Source organism: Arvicanthis niloticus, chromosome 15, assembly GCF_011762505.2.
Source record: "Arvicanthis niloticus isolate mArvNil1 chromosome 15, mArvNil1.pat.X, whole genome shotgun sequence".
Lineage (NCBI taxonomy): Eukaryota > Metazoa > Chordata > Mammalia > Rodentia > Muridae > Arvicanthis > Arvicanthis niloticus.
The window spans coordinates 43,635,232-43,649,533 of record NC_047672.1 but is presented as its reverse complement, the minus strand read 5'-3'; the positions used below and the strand labels follow the sequence as shown (position 1 = coordinate 43,649,533).

At 34.2% G+C, this 14,302-nt stretch overlaps 1 protein-coding gene across 1 annotated transcript in view; it reads left to right on the top strand.

Moving 5' to 3' along the window:
* Cftr (CF transmembrane conductance regulator) overlaps positions 1 to 14,302 on the top strand; it is a 162,027-nt gene that overhangs the window by 52,049 nt on the left and 95,676 nt on the right. The window contains exons 4-6 of the mRNA XM_034519328.2: positions 7,416 to 7,631; positions 12,846 to 12,935; positions 13,755 to 13,918. Of these exons, the coding sequence (XP_034375219.1) occupies positions 7,416 to 7,631; positions 12,846 to 12,935; positions 13,755 to 13,918 (470 nt within the window). The remainder of the gene's footprint in view (positions 1 to 7,415; positions 7,632 to 12,845; positions 12,936 to 13,754; positions 13,919 to 14,302) is intronic.

Sequence of the window (14,302 nt, the reverse complement as noted above, 5' to 3'; positions counted from 1 at the left end):
CCTGTTTACCTGTGTTCTCCTCAATTTCTTTGAGATTGTTATTTATGTCTTTCTTAAAGTCCTCTATCATCATCATGAGAAGTTATTTTAAGTCTGAATCTTCCTTTTCCAATGTGATGGGGTATTTAGGACTTGCTATGGTGGGAGAACTAGGTTCTAATAATGCCAAGTACCCTGGGTTGCTGATGCTTATATTCTTGTGCTTGCCTTTTACCATCTGGTTATCTATAGTGCTACCTGCACTCACTGACTCTGACTTGTGCCTGTCTTTCCTGTTATTTTGGTTGTGTCAGAACACCTTGGAGTCCAGGTGTGTCTTTGATCCTGTGATCCTGAGATCCTGGGTGTAAGAGCTCCTAGAAGTCAGGCTGCCTCTGGGAGCCAGAAATCCTGGTGTGACCAGTTTCCTGAGATCCTATGATCCTGTGTTCCTGAGCATGTTAGAGCTCCTGTGAGTCCCACCTCCTCTGAGTTTTGTGGGATTGGGTGCAGAACTGAAGTTCAAGATCTGCTCAGTGCTCAGGAGCTTACCAGAAGGACCATTTATTTATGTAATAATAAATATTACTTAAATATACTTACTAGGAAAGTATTGTATATGTCATAACTCTTGTGACAATGTAAATAGATAGTCTCTATCTTGGTACAAATTTATTTGTTTTAAAAATATACTTGAAATTTTCATGTGATTCCATTAATCTTATAAAATAGATTAGGCGAAACATAATGTTTGAAAATTTACAGTTTTTTAGTTCAGTTAGTTTTTAAAATGTACCTAATAGTTTTTGGAATCGATCACATTCCATATTAATACAGGTGCTTTTTTACTTTTTATATAATTTGTAGCAATCATTTTTCTTATTAAATTATCTTAGCTAGACATTTCAGAAAAATGTTAAGTGGTTATAGTAGCCAGTATTCTTTTGTTTTCCTGCCTCCAGCACTTGTGTTAATTAACTATTCTTGATTTCTGATTCTGGAGGAAAATCTTTCTTAGGTTAACCAGCATTGTTTTGATTCAGCTTTGTAGGAACTTTAATCAGATACAGATATTGTTTATCAGATTATTTATTTCATGGTTACTGTGATATTCACAGCTTGTTCAGTAATATATTGGTATTCTGTTAGTTGATTTCTCAGTATCACCAGCCCTAATATTCTAAATGTAAATATATATAAAATGTGCTTACAACAAGTGAAGGTGATACTATTACTTAGTGGCAGCACAAGACATAACAAGAAACTCTTAAACCTCACATGCTCGCTAAGCAAGCACCCCTGAGCTAAATCTCCAGGCCCACATTGTGCTTGCTTGCTTGCTTTCTTTCTTTCTTTCTTTCTTTCTTTCTTTCTTTCTTTCTTTCTTTCTTTCTTTCTTTCTTTCATAAAAAGATAAAGTCCATATTATTTAGCAGCAAGCCTAAGTCTACCCTTCCGTTTTTGTCTGAACTTTTCTCTTTGTCTGAGTGTCCTCTCAACACAGACAACCTGTCATCTCTAAAAACATCTGATTATTTGCCAAGTACAATGGAAGTGATTCAAGGTTATGTATGCATCTACAGTGACTTAGAGCTTTGTTCTGGAAGTACATTCAAACATCCCCTGGTAGGCTGCTCTGAGACTGGAATTATTCCCACCATGAGTACAAGTCCTTTAGCTGGTTTTTACATGATTACTTAACACAGATGACACATGGATATTTGGTTGGAAGGAAGTGTATGGCCTACAATTCATAATCCTCCTTTTTGCAGCCTTCCTAGGTAGGATTATGGTCATGTGTCAGAATTCCTGGCCCCAGATGGTCCTTTGAACTCACAATGTTGAGTTCTGTATCTCTCTTAGCAGAAAAAAAATCTATGAGCATGGAAAGAAATGGATTAGTAAAATTACCTTAGGTATTACTGAGCTTTTGCATCATACTCCAAGACTCAGGACATGCTTCCAGGGATAATGTTTTTTTCTTCTTTTATTTCAATTTTTTTTGTTTTGTTTTGTTTTTTATATTTTTTATATTTTATTTACATTTCAGATGCCATCTCCTTTCCCCATTACCCCTCCCTAGAAAACCCCTGTCCCATGTCCTCTTTTCCTTTTTGCTTTTATACATTTTTTTAAAAATGTTAATCAAAGGCTTTATAAGTTTGGTAATGTTCAATCAGAAGTGTAACCCAGTACCCAACCTAGATATATAAACTATCTTTGACTGGTGGAGACACATGAACATCTGCCTCTATGCCCCCTCCCCTTCTCTCTCTTTCTCTCTCTCATCACCTAGCTTCACCCTTCCTGTTAGAATAAAACTTTTCTCTCAAAATGCAATTAGAGCATAATTATTCCTAATTGTACCAGTGAGGTACATGATAGTCCTAATACCCAGTCCATCATTTTGTTGACTAACCAGAACCTCTGACATCTCTCCTAACTTAAACACTTAGTTTTGAACCTGGCTTTTTTCTTGGCTTTAGAATGAATGTCAGCTGAAAACCATCCACTCAGACCTTTTCTATCAAAGTAAATAGCCAGGATTGGCTATGAGACTATAGGTCTTCAACCCTGTCAGGAATCCAGAATGACTGAGTTAACTGAAATTATGGGAAGCACTAAGCATAGCTTCTAAAACTTAGCCAATTTATAGAGACCGATGAACACCTGGAAAGCCCCTATACTACCGAATGTTGGAGCATCAAATCTTCAGCCTTCTGGCCCAGAATCATCTGACAGACCTACTGATGCAGAATTATTAAGGGCTGATTACTCCGTCTAGGCAGATATAATCAGTCGACTATTCTGCAAGTGTGTCCTTTTCTGGACAGTAATTGGCCTGTAGATGGAAAGAGGCAATTCTTGCCTAGTGGCTGTCACCGCACAACTGGAGTAACTCCAAGGATGCTCAATTTCTTCTTAGAATCCATACAGGAAGCTGTCAGGAGCAGACAGGTCTCTAATCAAAATGAACATTAATATAGAAATATTTGTAACGTCAATTCTATGGACTTCTGACGTTTTGAAAACCAACTATCCATGTAAGGTAACCTGGACTGTTGTCTGTTAACTCCTCTCAGCTATTTCTAAATAAAGTATGGGAAACCTCCTAACAATAAACTCAAAGCCCTGAATTTGCTATAGTCCCTTAACTCATAGGCTAACCGTCCCAAATCAATTAAAAAAAAATTAAAGAAGGACTGGGTCTAAGCCTTGTATTCCTAAATGTGTTATACAGGCACAATGCCCATGAGAGTATCAATATTCATCTCACTTTTATATCAATAAGAAGCTCATACCAATGAAAACCTTACATTTGAAATCAAAGTAAATTTTGTACCATTTAAGAAATTATACCTTCATCTTGATATTAATTATACAGATTTCTACCAATAGGTTATGGCTATGCAATGAGTCCTAGCTAATCCTTCCTGTTCCAACAAAAGCACTACTTTTCCCTAGAAAGACAGACCAATATTAACCACCTTAGTCCCCAAGCCCAGGGAATAGGGGCGCTGACTCTTCTTTAACTTCTTCAAGCTGATTATGGGCGTTGAAATATTAGAAGAGGGGTGGGGGGAAGAGTAAATTGATAAGCCTCTGATGCTGTGTGTTCACTGCATCCAGATGGCATTCCAGACATTGGAGGTTTGGGCAGGTCTGCTCAGTATGCTTAATGAGTAGATACACCAAGGCTGTGTGTATTCTGCAATATACAATTCTCAGAACAAGTGTTAGTATCAAAAACATTTTTTTCCTAGAGGGCTGACATTTTTTAAAAGATGTTGGTTCTAACAACTTTTCTTTTTTTCCCTTTTTAAAATTGGTTGTAATATTTACATTTCAAATTTTTTCCCCTTATCCCATTCCCCCCACTACCCAGGTACCCCTTATCCCATCCCCCCTCCTTGTGCTTCTATGAGGGTGTGATTTTCCAGTTTCTATGATGCTGTTTCCATTAACGTAAACTGCCTCCTAAATTTCTAAATCCTTCCCTTTGTGATATTAAATATAGGGGAGATTCTTCTAGATTACCAGAGTTTGCCAATAAGGAGAACTGTCCAAACAATAGAAGTGACTTAGGTGACACAGAGAAAATATACCAGAATAAGAATAATAAGGAAGAGGTCATGAACTAGTGAGGGAATCAGATGGGACATAGATGGAGTTGGAAGTGAGGGAGAGACTGGTAGAAATAATTGTGTGTGTGTGTATGTGTGTGTGTATGCGTGTGTGTTCATGCATAAAATTCTTATAAATGTAAAATTTATTTATTCATTTATTTATTTATTAGGGAGTTGGGATGTCTGGTGGGGTGGGGGTTGGAGGTGGGCACATCCTCGTGGAAACAGGAGAGTGGGAAAGAGGTATGGGATGGGGAACAGTCAGAGGTTGGACCGGGAGGGAATTAAAATCTGGAGTGTAAAAAAAAAAGATTAAATAAAATTACAAATGAATAAATAAATAAATAAATAAATAAATGTAAAAGTGTATTTGAGTTTTCTTTTTTTTTAATTTATTTTTTATTGGATATTTTATTTACATTTCAGATGCCATCCCCTTTCCGCATTTCCCCTACCTAGAAAACCCCTATCCCATGCCCCTTTCTCCTTTTTGCTTTTAGTGTATTTGAGTTTTATGATTCTGAATTTAGTGTTCTTATTGTCTTAAACATTAGTTTTAAGCTTCTTTTATTTTCTAAGGAAAACAATTAAGAAAATTCTGTTTTGATTTATGCCTGATAAAATGATTAAAATATTTAATTGAATATTATCTTATTTAAAATAATTTTACATTTTAGAAATAGAAAACTATTGGGTACAATTCTGTTTGGAGTACTATTTCTATGTGGTGAAAATGAGGGAACTTTTTTTATTTCTGAAAATAGTCTAAGCAGCAGAGGACATGTAGCTCACATGTACCAGAGCTGATTTTTGAAAAGGACTGTGTTTTATAGATTAAGCTAGGTATCAGTTACCATTGTTAAGGAATGTCATGTGCATCTATGAATGGTTCCATTGTAAATATTAGAGAACATGATATATAAGAGAGATTAGGGGAAATGATAGAAGGAGAGAGTCTAAAAGTGCTGGTTTTATCCTTGAGTAAGGACAGCACTGTGTGCTAGTGAGGTTTATGTTGTTATCTAGATACTGTCTTTTCATTGAAGGTTTCCAGTGAAGAAACAAACTGAATCTTACTGTGTGAATGTATGCTCCTCCAGAGTAATACTGTCAGTGTCCTTGTGAAATGACTTGTATTATTCAAAAGATGAGTATGACCTGTTAGTTGAGGCAAGAGGAGATCTAACTCATTAGTAGTAATATGTAAAATAAACATGCCATTCAAGGTAATGCAAGCTATAATTACTGCATTAAGTTGTAATCAAATAATTAAGCAAATAAGTCTATTATGGTAAAGAAAGTAGGTTATTGAAAACTGTAATGGAGATCTAACATTTGCAGAGAGTTTCGTTCAGCTAGTCAACAGAAGAAAAACATATAAGCTTATAACTTATAACTTGAAAAAACCTCCTTATTAAAAGGACATTTTTAAAATATTTATTTGTACTCAGGATAGTCTTTGAAATCTTTCACAATCAAGAATGATTTCTTAGAAATAAACTTATATACATAGTACAATATGCTATTTAATATAGTTTCTAACTGTATCTCTCTCACCTTACAAAACAACCAAGATTATAACAGCTTAAAAATAGAAACAGCACATTTGTCTCAGTGCAGGAATAGACAAACTGATATGATATATTTGTAAGAAGGCATGTTAGATAATATTTAGAACAAATGAGGTAATTATATGATATGTGTAGGGATAAATGTAAAAACATGCTTTTAGATTTATAACAAAAGCACATTATGAGGATCTTTATATGACATTTAACAATCACATCAAGGCAATATCTCCCTGGATATGCCTGCTTAGTCTCTAATGTAATTCAACATCTAAATAGGTTAAAGATGTTTAGCTATGTAATAAAATATGATGCATATGTAAGATGATATATGCTAAGAAATATTTTATATACATTTTAAAAATCAAGTTTTATTTATTAAATATCACAAATAATTGGTGTATTGTAACCTGGTAAGAGGTTAGAAATTCTTTTTGATACCTGCCTTTTCATTTGGCATAATTCAAATCCATTTAAAACATGGCACATAAAAGAAAATAATTATATCTCAGCTTTGTGATTATCTTGGAAGCTTTTTCAAAGGTTTGAATCTTATATTTTGAGCTTTGAATTATACTACTATAAAATGAAGTACTGTATGTACAGTATAGAATGTGCAGCTACACAAAGCCAATGATCAATGACAATTATTCCCTGTGAGGATGAAGGTGATGTTGAAAGCACAGTTATCTTTTGAAACTGCTGGGCCAGGTAGTATTGGCACTTGAGATTTGGAAAAGCCATCAGTGAAAAGCAAATTAAAGGTAAGAGCTAGGATTGCTGAGCAGCACTGGGGTGGGTCAGCCAGCCTCAGAGATACACATTTGAAGTAACCCTTTCAATTAGCATCACATCTGTCTTAATCTTCTTGCAAGATTTGGCTCCAAGTTTCTATTTTACTAAGTTATTATAAAACAAAAATTGGGAGGTTTTTTTTTTTTTTTTTTCTAATTTAAAGGCAGTTTATCTAGTTGGATGAGATTTAGGTTTCCGGGTCCAAATCTGTCCATGTACATTTAGAAGGGATGATTTGGTTGAATAACTTGGTTGGTAATCAGCTTCGGGCTATTGAAAAGTTTACGGGTTTGTTGGAAACTGGCCCAATTAGAGTGCTCTAGTGCACACCTTTACTGAAGCCCATCCCTAGCTCTACACTGGCAACAGGAAGCAACAGTACCCAAGTGGCTGGCTTTAAATACCAATCAATGGTGCTGGCATTTTCTTCCCTCCTGACTCCAGCTCCGCTTAATGGCAGTAATTTTAAGAAGCTGTTCCCTCTGTACATAATGCTATGGCTCAAAATACTTGAGAAGTTCATTTTGAAATTTCTTAGTGTCCTGCTTTCTTTGGCCTCCATTCCTTCATAGTGAAAATAGTTCCTACACAGACTGAGTGTTCTTGTGAAATCATCTGGGACATATTTTAGCAATGGTTTGGTGATGTGTAGTTGCTACTAATTTATGTACCACTTCATGAAGTACCCCTTTATAATATTGTCACTATTCGTGCAGGTTTTAGTGAACACCTCACACAAACTTGTCTCTAAATGACTTTTGCTGTAAACTAATAACCAAGTCTTATTTCAGAGTATTCATAAAGACACCATCAGCAGTTTCACAGATTGTCTGACCTCTGTAAAGTTATTTTAAATTCTCTGTAAAGATAAAGTTTTTATAATTAAATTGTGAAGCTATTTTAAGAACCAGAAATGAAATTTAATCTCTACTTTCCCCTTCTGCAGGAAGTTACCAAGGCTGTCCAGCCCGTCTTGTTAGGAAGAATCATAGCATCCTATGATCCAGAAAACAAGGAGGAACGTTCCATTGCCATTTACCTAGGCATAGGCTTATGCCTTCTCTTCATTGTCAGGACGCTGCTGCTGCACCCAGCTATTTTTGGCCTTCATCGCATTGGAATGCAGATGAGAATAGCTATGTTTAGTTTGATTTATAAGAAGGTAATACTTTTTGGAAGATGTTATTTGATTGGTCTTGTTTTATTATTTCAGTGCTGGAGATTAAATTCAGAACTTCTAATGTGCCAGGCAAGTTCTTTGCTGGGTTTGCTGCCCTGCACAGTCTCAGGTATTCTATGGGGCATGTCTTCAGTGCCCTGAATGTGAGCTTTTACAAGAATAAGTGTGAATACTTACTCCAGTTTCACGTGCCTGTGAAATAAATGGCAGGTATAAGTATTATTCTGAGTTATCTATTCTTGCTAATGTAACTTGATTCAGTAGACAATTATTAAATACCTTCTGTAAATTACCTATATTGTAGATGTCATATTTTAGGGGAAGGATTTAAGTAGTTTTGTGGGTTTTACTTTTTAATTCCCAGGGCATCACACATATTAGATAAGTGCTGTAGCAGTAAGCTAAATCACTATCAATTTTTTGAATCCACTTTTTTTTAGTTAAAATGACAAATATTACAAAACTAATTAATGTACCACTTCATCAAGTACCCCTTTATAAAATACCATTTTATGATTATCTATTTTTACTAACAATAATGTATCAGTGTTAATGATAATCCAAGCAATATATTCCCACTTTAGCCAGCTGAACAGATGGTCACAGTGTCACAGCGGTGACACTCATCTAACTGTCTTACTTTGAGTTTGATTTTTTGTCATCCAATGAGTTCTGAAACTTTATGACATTTTTGAAATAGCACATACATTGAGATGATATGAACTTACTTTGCTTTTCTGCACTCATTAGCTAGACAAGAGCCTAGATGGTCTAGGAATTATTTAAATAGAGTCAAATGAACAACCTAAATATTGTCTAAAATTTTGACAAAATTCAAAGTCATATCAATGGCATATGCTTTCACCAATTCATTATGTGACTTCATTGCTCTACCAAGTGATCAAAGAAAGATATATTGGTGGCATTTAGATATTACCTTACTCTTTGCTATTTTCTTTCTTCAGTAACAAATTATGTATATTTGGCTTATAAAGGGCCATGGGTCTGAAATTAACCTCTAAAAAGTAATCCATGATACCACTATGGTACATACTCAAGGTCAATTGTGTTATAAAATCTTGATAGCCATACTTTATTGCTTAAAAAATGCTTTTATGGAGGCAGAGGAGAACAAAAAGAAGTCAGAGTTTAACTGAATCTCTTATGCTACAAAATCATCAATTCATAAGTTCCAGGAAAACATGTTGAATAATCAACAAAAATTTTAGAGATTATTTGGAATGTAGAATCCTCAAAACTTGCTATCAAAGAAATTTGAATTTATTTTAATAAACATTTGTTAAAATACTTATTATAACGATAACTGAGCATATGTATATTGCACTAATGAATTATTTAAATGTGATCTAGTTTTATCTACCCATAACTTTCTACTATAGGTGCTATTATCTTTCTTTTAAGGAACTTAAAACCTATAAGGAAAGAGCATTGATTAAAAGGTACTTCAAAACTTCAAAACAGATAAGTCACAGTCTTGGAAAGTGGTTTCAAAGTAACTAGGTATAACAAAAGTATGGAAACACAATATCGAGGCAAAGAGGATATGAAGTAACATAAGGATAATTGTTAATTTGTAATCAACTCCTCATGTAAAAATTAGCACAAATCTAGTAATACATACGCGAAATAATTTTAGAGATATTAATGAAGAATTTACAGCTGTTACATGTATCTCAACATCAACTACTTGTGATTGCTGATCATTTAGTATCATTTAGTTTATCTCACAGATCACATTTAACTCATCACCAAAGAGAAGGATTGCATCTTCATGGTGCTCTAGTTGGTCCCTAATTGCACTTTGTCTTTGCTCTTCCTGTGTCTGATATCCTTTCACATATCCATCCTGCTTCAGGTTCATGGCAAGGACATATAGGATCCTTCCAACAATATTTACAATTTTATAGTAGAGAAATTCACTTTCTTAAAAATTCTTAAACCAAACACATTATACTCAAAATAATGAATATAAACACAAACTGAACTTTGCTGATTAATTTGAAGATTACCAAAATAACTGAATGAACATTAACTATGTGCTATGCATAAAGCTCCATGCTTTAGCCTGTGCATGACTTTACCTGACACTGAAATTCCTTCTAAACACATGGAATCTAGCTCAGTGAGACCCCCCCATCTCTTTTTAATGCTCTAATAATATTTTGTGATTAACTATATTCATTCCTTTTTTATCTTTGCATCTCTAAAATGTATTTTTACATTAGTTCTACCTCTATAAAATCTTTCATATTTTTTAATCCAAAGTATGAGCCCACTTTACATTCTGCCTTCCTTAACTGATTTATCATATATATTATAGGTTACTCCTAGGCAAGAATTGTATTTTAATAATTATTAATTAATTCCTGATGTATACAACACAATGGTTTATATCTAATAAGTACTCAACAAATATGTGATGAGCTGAAACAAATAATAAGTGGGTGCTTTGCTGCCAAAGCCATCTAACAGAAAATAAGTTATTAAATTTCACAGGCAAAGAATTACTATCTTTCATGATCATAATTTATCTGATAATGTTAAAACATTAATATATAGGTAAGTAAATATGTTTTTAATTAATGATCTTCCATGTTTTTTCTTTATGTTTGAAGAGTTTGTTTTGTTAACATAAAAATATTGATTCAGTTATTCATAACAAAATTTTGTTGAATTTATGTAGTTTTGTTTTAAAGAATTAGTGGACTGTATATGAAAAAAATTAAGACGAGAATTCACTGCCTTAGGTTTCATCCTTTATTTCTAAATTTATAAATATTTTGTATTGTTTGACATCTTTAAATAGTTACATAATTAATTTACTTATCTTTATCTTCAGTTTCTCTCTGATTCTCTGTCCTCCCCCTCTGGAACTTGTTGTAGCAAGTACCCTCCTACTTTCATGTCTTTTTGTGTGTGGCCCATTGAGTTTAATGAGAACATAGGTGGAAGGTTATTTAGTTGAACAAGCACAACTTATATGGATTACAGACATGAGAGCAGATATGACAACTCCTTCCTAACAACATGAGCCTGCCCACCCATACTAAAATATTTTACCATGTACAGATAACCTCAACTCTAATTGGTTCATGATTGCATCTTATATGTCGTGTAGTGAAGATGGCTGTCCACCATATATCTTTCTCTTAATTTCTTTATGCCTTCTTTTCTGTCATGTTCTCTGAATCATGGTGGACTGATATAGGGCTCTCATTTCTCACCAAATATTCTACTACTACTTATTTGCCACTGGTTAGTTTTCTGAAGTGACCAAGACGCACTGTAGTAAGAAACTCTTCTGATAACAGCTGGATGTAAGCTCTAATCTATGGTATAAACATAAGTAGTGAGAAGATAGCTTGACAACATGACTGTTTAGCAGAGTAACAGTTAACTTGGATACCCTTGGTGGTCAAAGACTACCCCAGTCAGAGACTTTTAACCAGAAGTACAGAACCAAATATAAGTTCCCATTTGTGGAACAGGCCATATATGCAATCAGAAAACAGCTAGTAACCTCCATAAGAATCTTACTACTGCTACACTAGAGGACATACTTTACAAAGATATGCGAATTATATAGCTTACAAGAGTCACAGCTGGGTAAGGCTGATGATGCTCTTTCCCCCAGCAACTTGCATATGCCTCTGGTACTCTGAAACACTAGGGAGGATGTCCTGTGACCATAGCATACAATACCTTTAACAGCAGGCTCTTATCATCAAGTTCTGGTAGGCAACCAAGAGCACTGGGAAAAGCCTGTGTTGTTTGGGGGTACCTCTGAGAACTCCCTGGTCAATAACTCAAGGAAGTATCTCCTACCCAGCACTGAGACTTTTGTTTGATTATTCATAGTATCTGAAAGGAATATCATCTAAAAGAATACCTATAGTTAAACTTTTAAAAGATTATATATACATATTTCTTAGAACTGTACAATAGTGATACTCAAACAGTAAATTTTGAACTTAAATATATATAATTTTTATACATGTTCAACTACTAACTAATTTCTCAAGGCATGATATATATTATAGACAAGATAAACACTATTACTAATGTTTACAAATCTCTATATTAAATCATCTTGATAATTGCAATTTGGGAACACATGCAACTTGGGAACAATTTCATTACCACATGGCATGGCATATGTTTCCTTGTATTATCTTTGACAGAAACAGATTCTAAATCAACGAGATTCTGCCACCGTATTTCTTGTATGGTGATTAGATTGTATTATTGCAAATTCTATTCCCACTCCATAGTCCCAAGTGGAACTCCATTCTGTGAAAGCTAGTTTATGAAGTAGGTAATGCCATTTCTGAAACCTCTCAATAGAGAGAATGCATCAGAGGGAAGATGACTAACTGTTCAACCTACTGCTTTGTAAACTCTCACACTTCACTTGGGCCACTGGATACCCCTAACCTGTCCTGTGAACCATGTCTGACATGAAAGTGTTTATAACATCATAAGATGGTATTTTTTTAAGTAAGCTCATAAAATAGTAGTTTTCAAGATGGCTTTTTTAATATATTGTTAGTTTTAGATATATGAATTATATATGAATTACTACTACTTGCTACTCGTCTTGCTGTCTACTGTCTTCTCACCCCGTTCCATGCATTTGTCTGGCCTCCATTTTTATGTCTAGTGTGTAATACTATCCTCCCCTCTCTCTCTCTAATGTCTCTCTCTATCTTTCTTACTTTTGTCAACATATTGTTATACTTAATATTCTAAAAATGAACAGCTGAGATCCTCATATAAGGAAGAATTGGTAGCATTTGTCCATTTGGGTCTGGCTTACCTGACTCAGTGTAATATTTGTTTTTGTTAAAGAAAAGTAAAATAAATCCCCAAAACTCAAACAAAAACACTTAAAACAACAACGAAAAAGATACTCAACCTTATATTTTGCAAATGAAAATACAATATCATTCCTTAAAGACAAAAAGTTTCTATATGACAGAAATATTCAAATGTAAGTATTTCAATATAATAATTGTTTTTAAGTTAAATATAAAGCTGAGAAAGTATAAAACTAACAAATATGAAACAAAGTTAATCCCTCTGGTTAAGATGCATGTAGTCACATCTCACTAAAGCATTATTTATGAATACATTTTACATTTGTTATTACCTAACTTCCCTTTTTTTTTCTTTTAGACTTTAAAGTTGTCAAGCCGTGTTCTTGATAAAATAAGTATTGGACAACTTGTTAGTCTTCTTTCCAACAACCTGAACAAATTTGATGAAGTATGTACCCATGTATTTAATGTTTTATGCATTTTATTAGAAATCAAACAGTTCTAAAGAAAGATTTATCCTGTATCAGATAACAATGTTAAAGTCCCACCCATTCCTACTTTGGCTATTTCTGGAAACTGGGAAAGCTTAGTTGTGTGGCAGAGCGCCGTTCTGAGGTCAGGTAAAATTGCCCAACTCAAACATACCTCAGCTTGCTCTTAATGATGTTTTTCAAAACTTAATCCTTATCAGACTTAGCTTGCTTCCTTTTAGTATAATACTTTTAAATTGTTATGTACTTTGGCTAAATATGATACTCTGAGCAGTTCTTGTTCTGTGCTGTCTTATGTCACAAGTAAATTCAAGGTCCTTGAGGACAGATATTGTGTTTTATTTATCTTTGAATTTCCAGTATTTAAGAGAGAAAATGTTAAATAAGTTACTGTTGACTTGAGTACCAGATACTGTGTATATGTGTTTGTGTGTGTGTGTGTGTGTGTGTGCGTGTGTATTTAGTAAACGTCTTAAGAGAGTCCCTTATTCTCATGTGTTCCATGTGAGGACACTAGCTTTATTTTAAAATGGAATTAATAAAACTTGGGCACAATTTCAAAGATATACAATCCCAATTCTGCTGAATAAAAACATATTGCAGTAACTATGCATCAGTTAAGCCCAATACATAAATTGTAGTATGCTCAGAACTGTGAATTTCTTAATTGGAATACTCTTCAGTGCTCATTTTCTTCCATGTGTGTTTCTTTGCATGGGTTTTTTAAGGTGGAGTGTATTATGCCACTTGATTTTCTCTATGCTTTTATTTTTCAGGGACTTGCCTTGGCACATTTTATATGGATTGCACCTTTACAAGTGGCTCTTCTGATGGGGCTTCTCTGGGACTTGTTACAATTCTCAGCCTTCTGTGGCCTTGGTTTACTGATAGTCCTGGTTATTTTTCAAGCTATCTTAGGGAAGATGATGGTGAAGTACAGGTAGTGAATTTTGTCAAAGCTTGAAGGAATTTGAATTGGGCTTCTCTATGCTGTGACGATAAAACCATGTCATATTACTTAGAAGGGATTATTTTACTTGTGTAAATAATTCTCCCTATAACAAAAGCATAACAAAAGTTGAAAATTTGGGGACACAAACAGGTTTTTTTTTGTATGAGTTTGTATATACTTTCTTTTGCCTCACAAAATGGAATTGATTACCTCTTAGAGACTTTGTAAAGAATTGGATTAAAGATATTGTCCAAAGTTCATCTAATGGTGGGTGTCTGACACTCAGGAGGCATGTGCTAGATGGTACAATTACCTTTATTTTTTTTTTCTTCCTGTTTTTCTAAGACAGGGTTTCTCTCTGTAGCCCTTGCT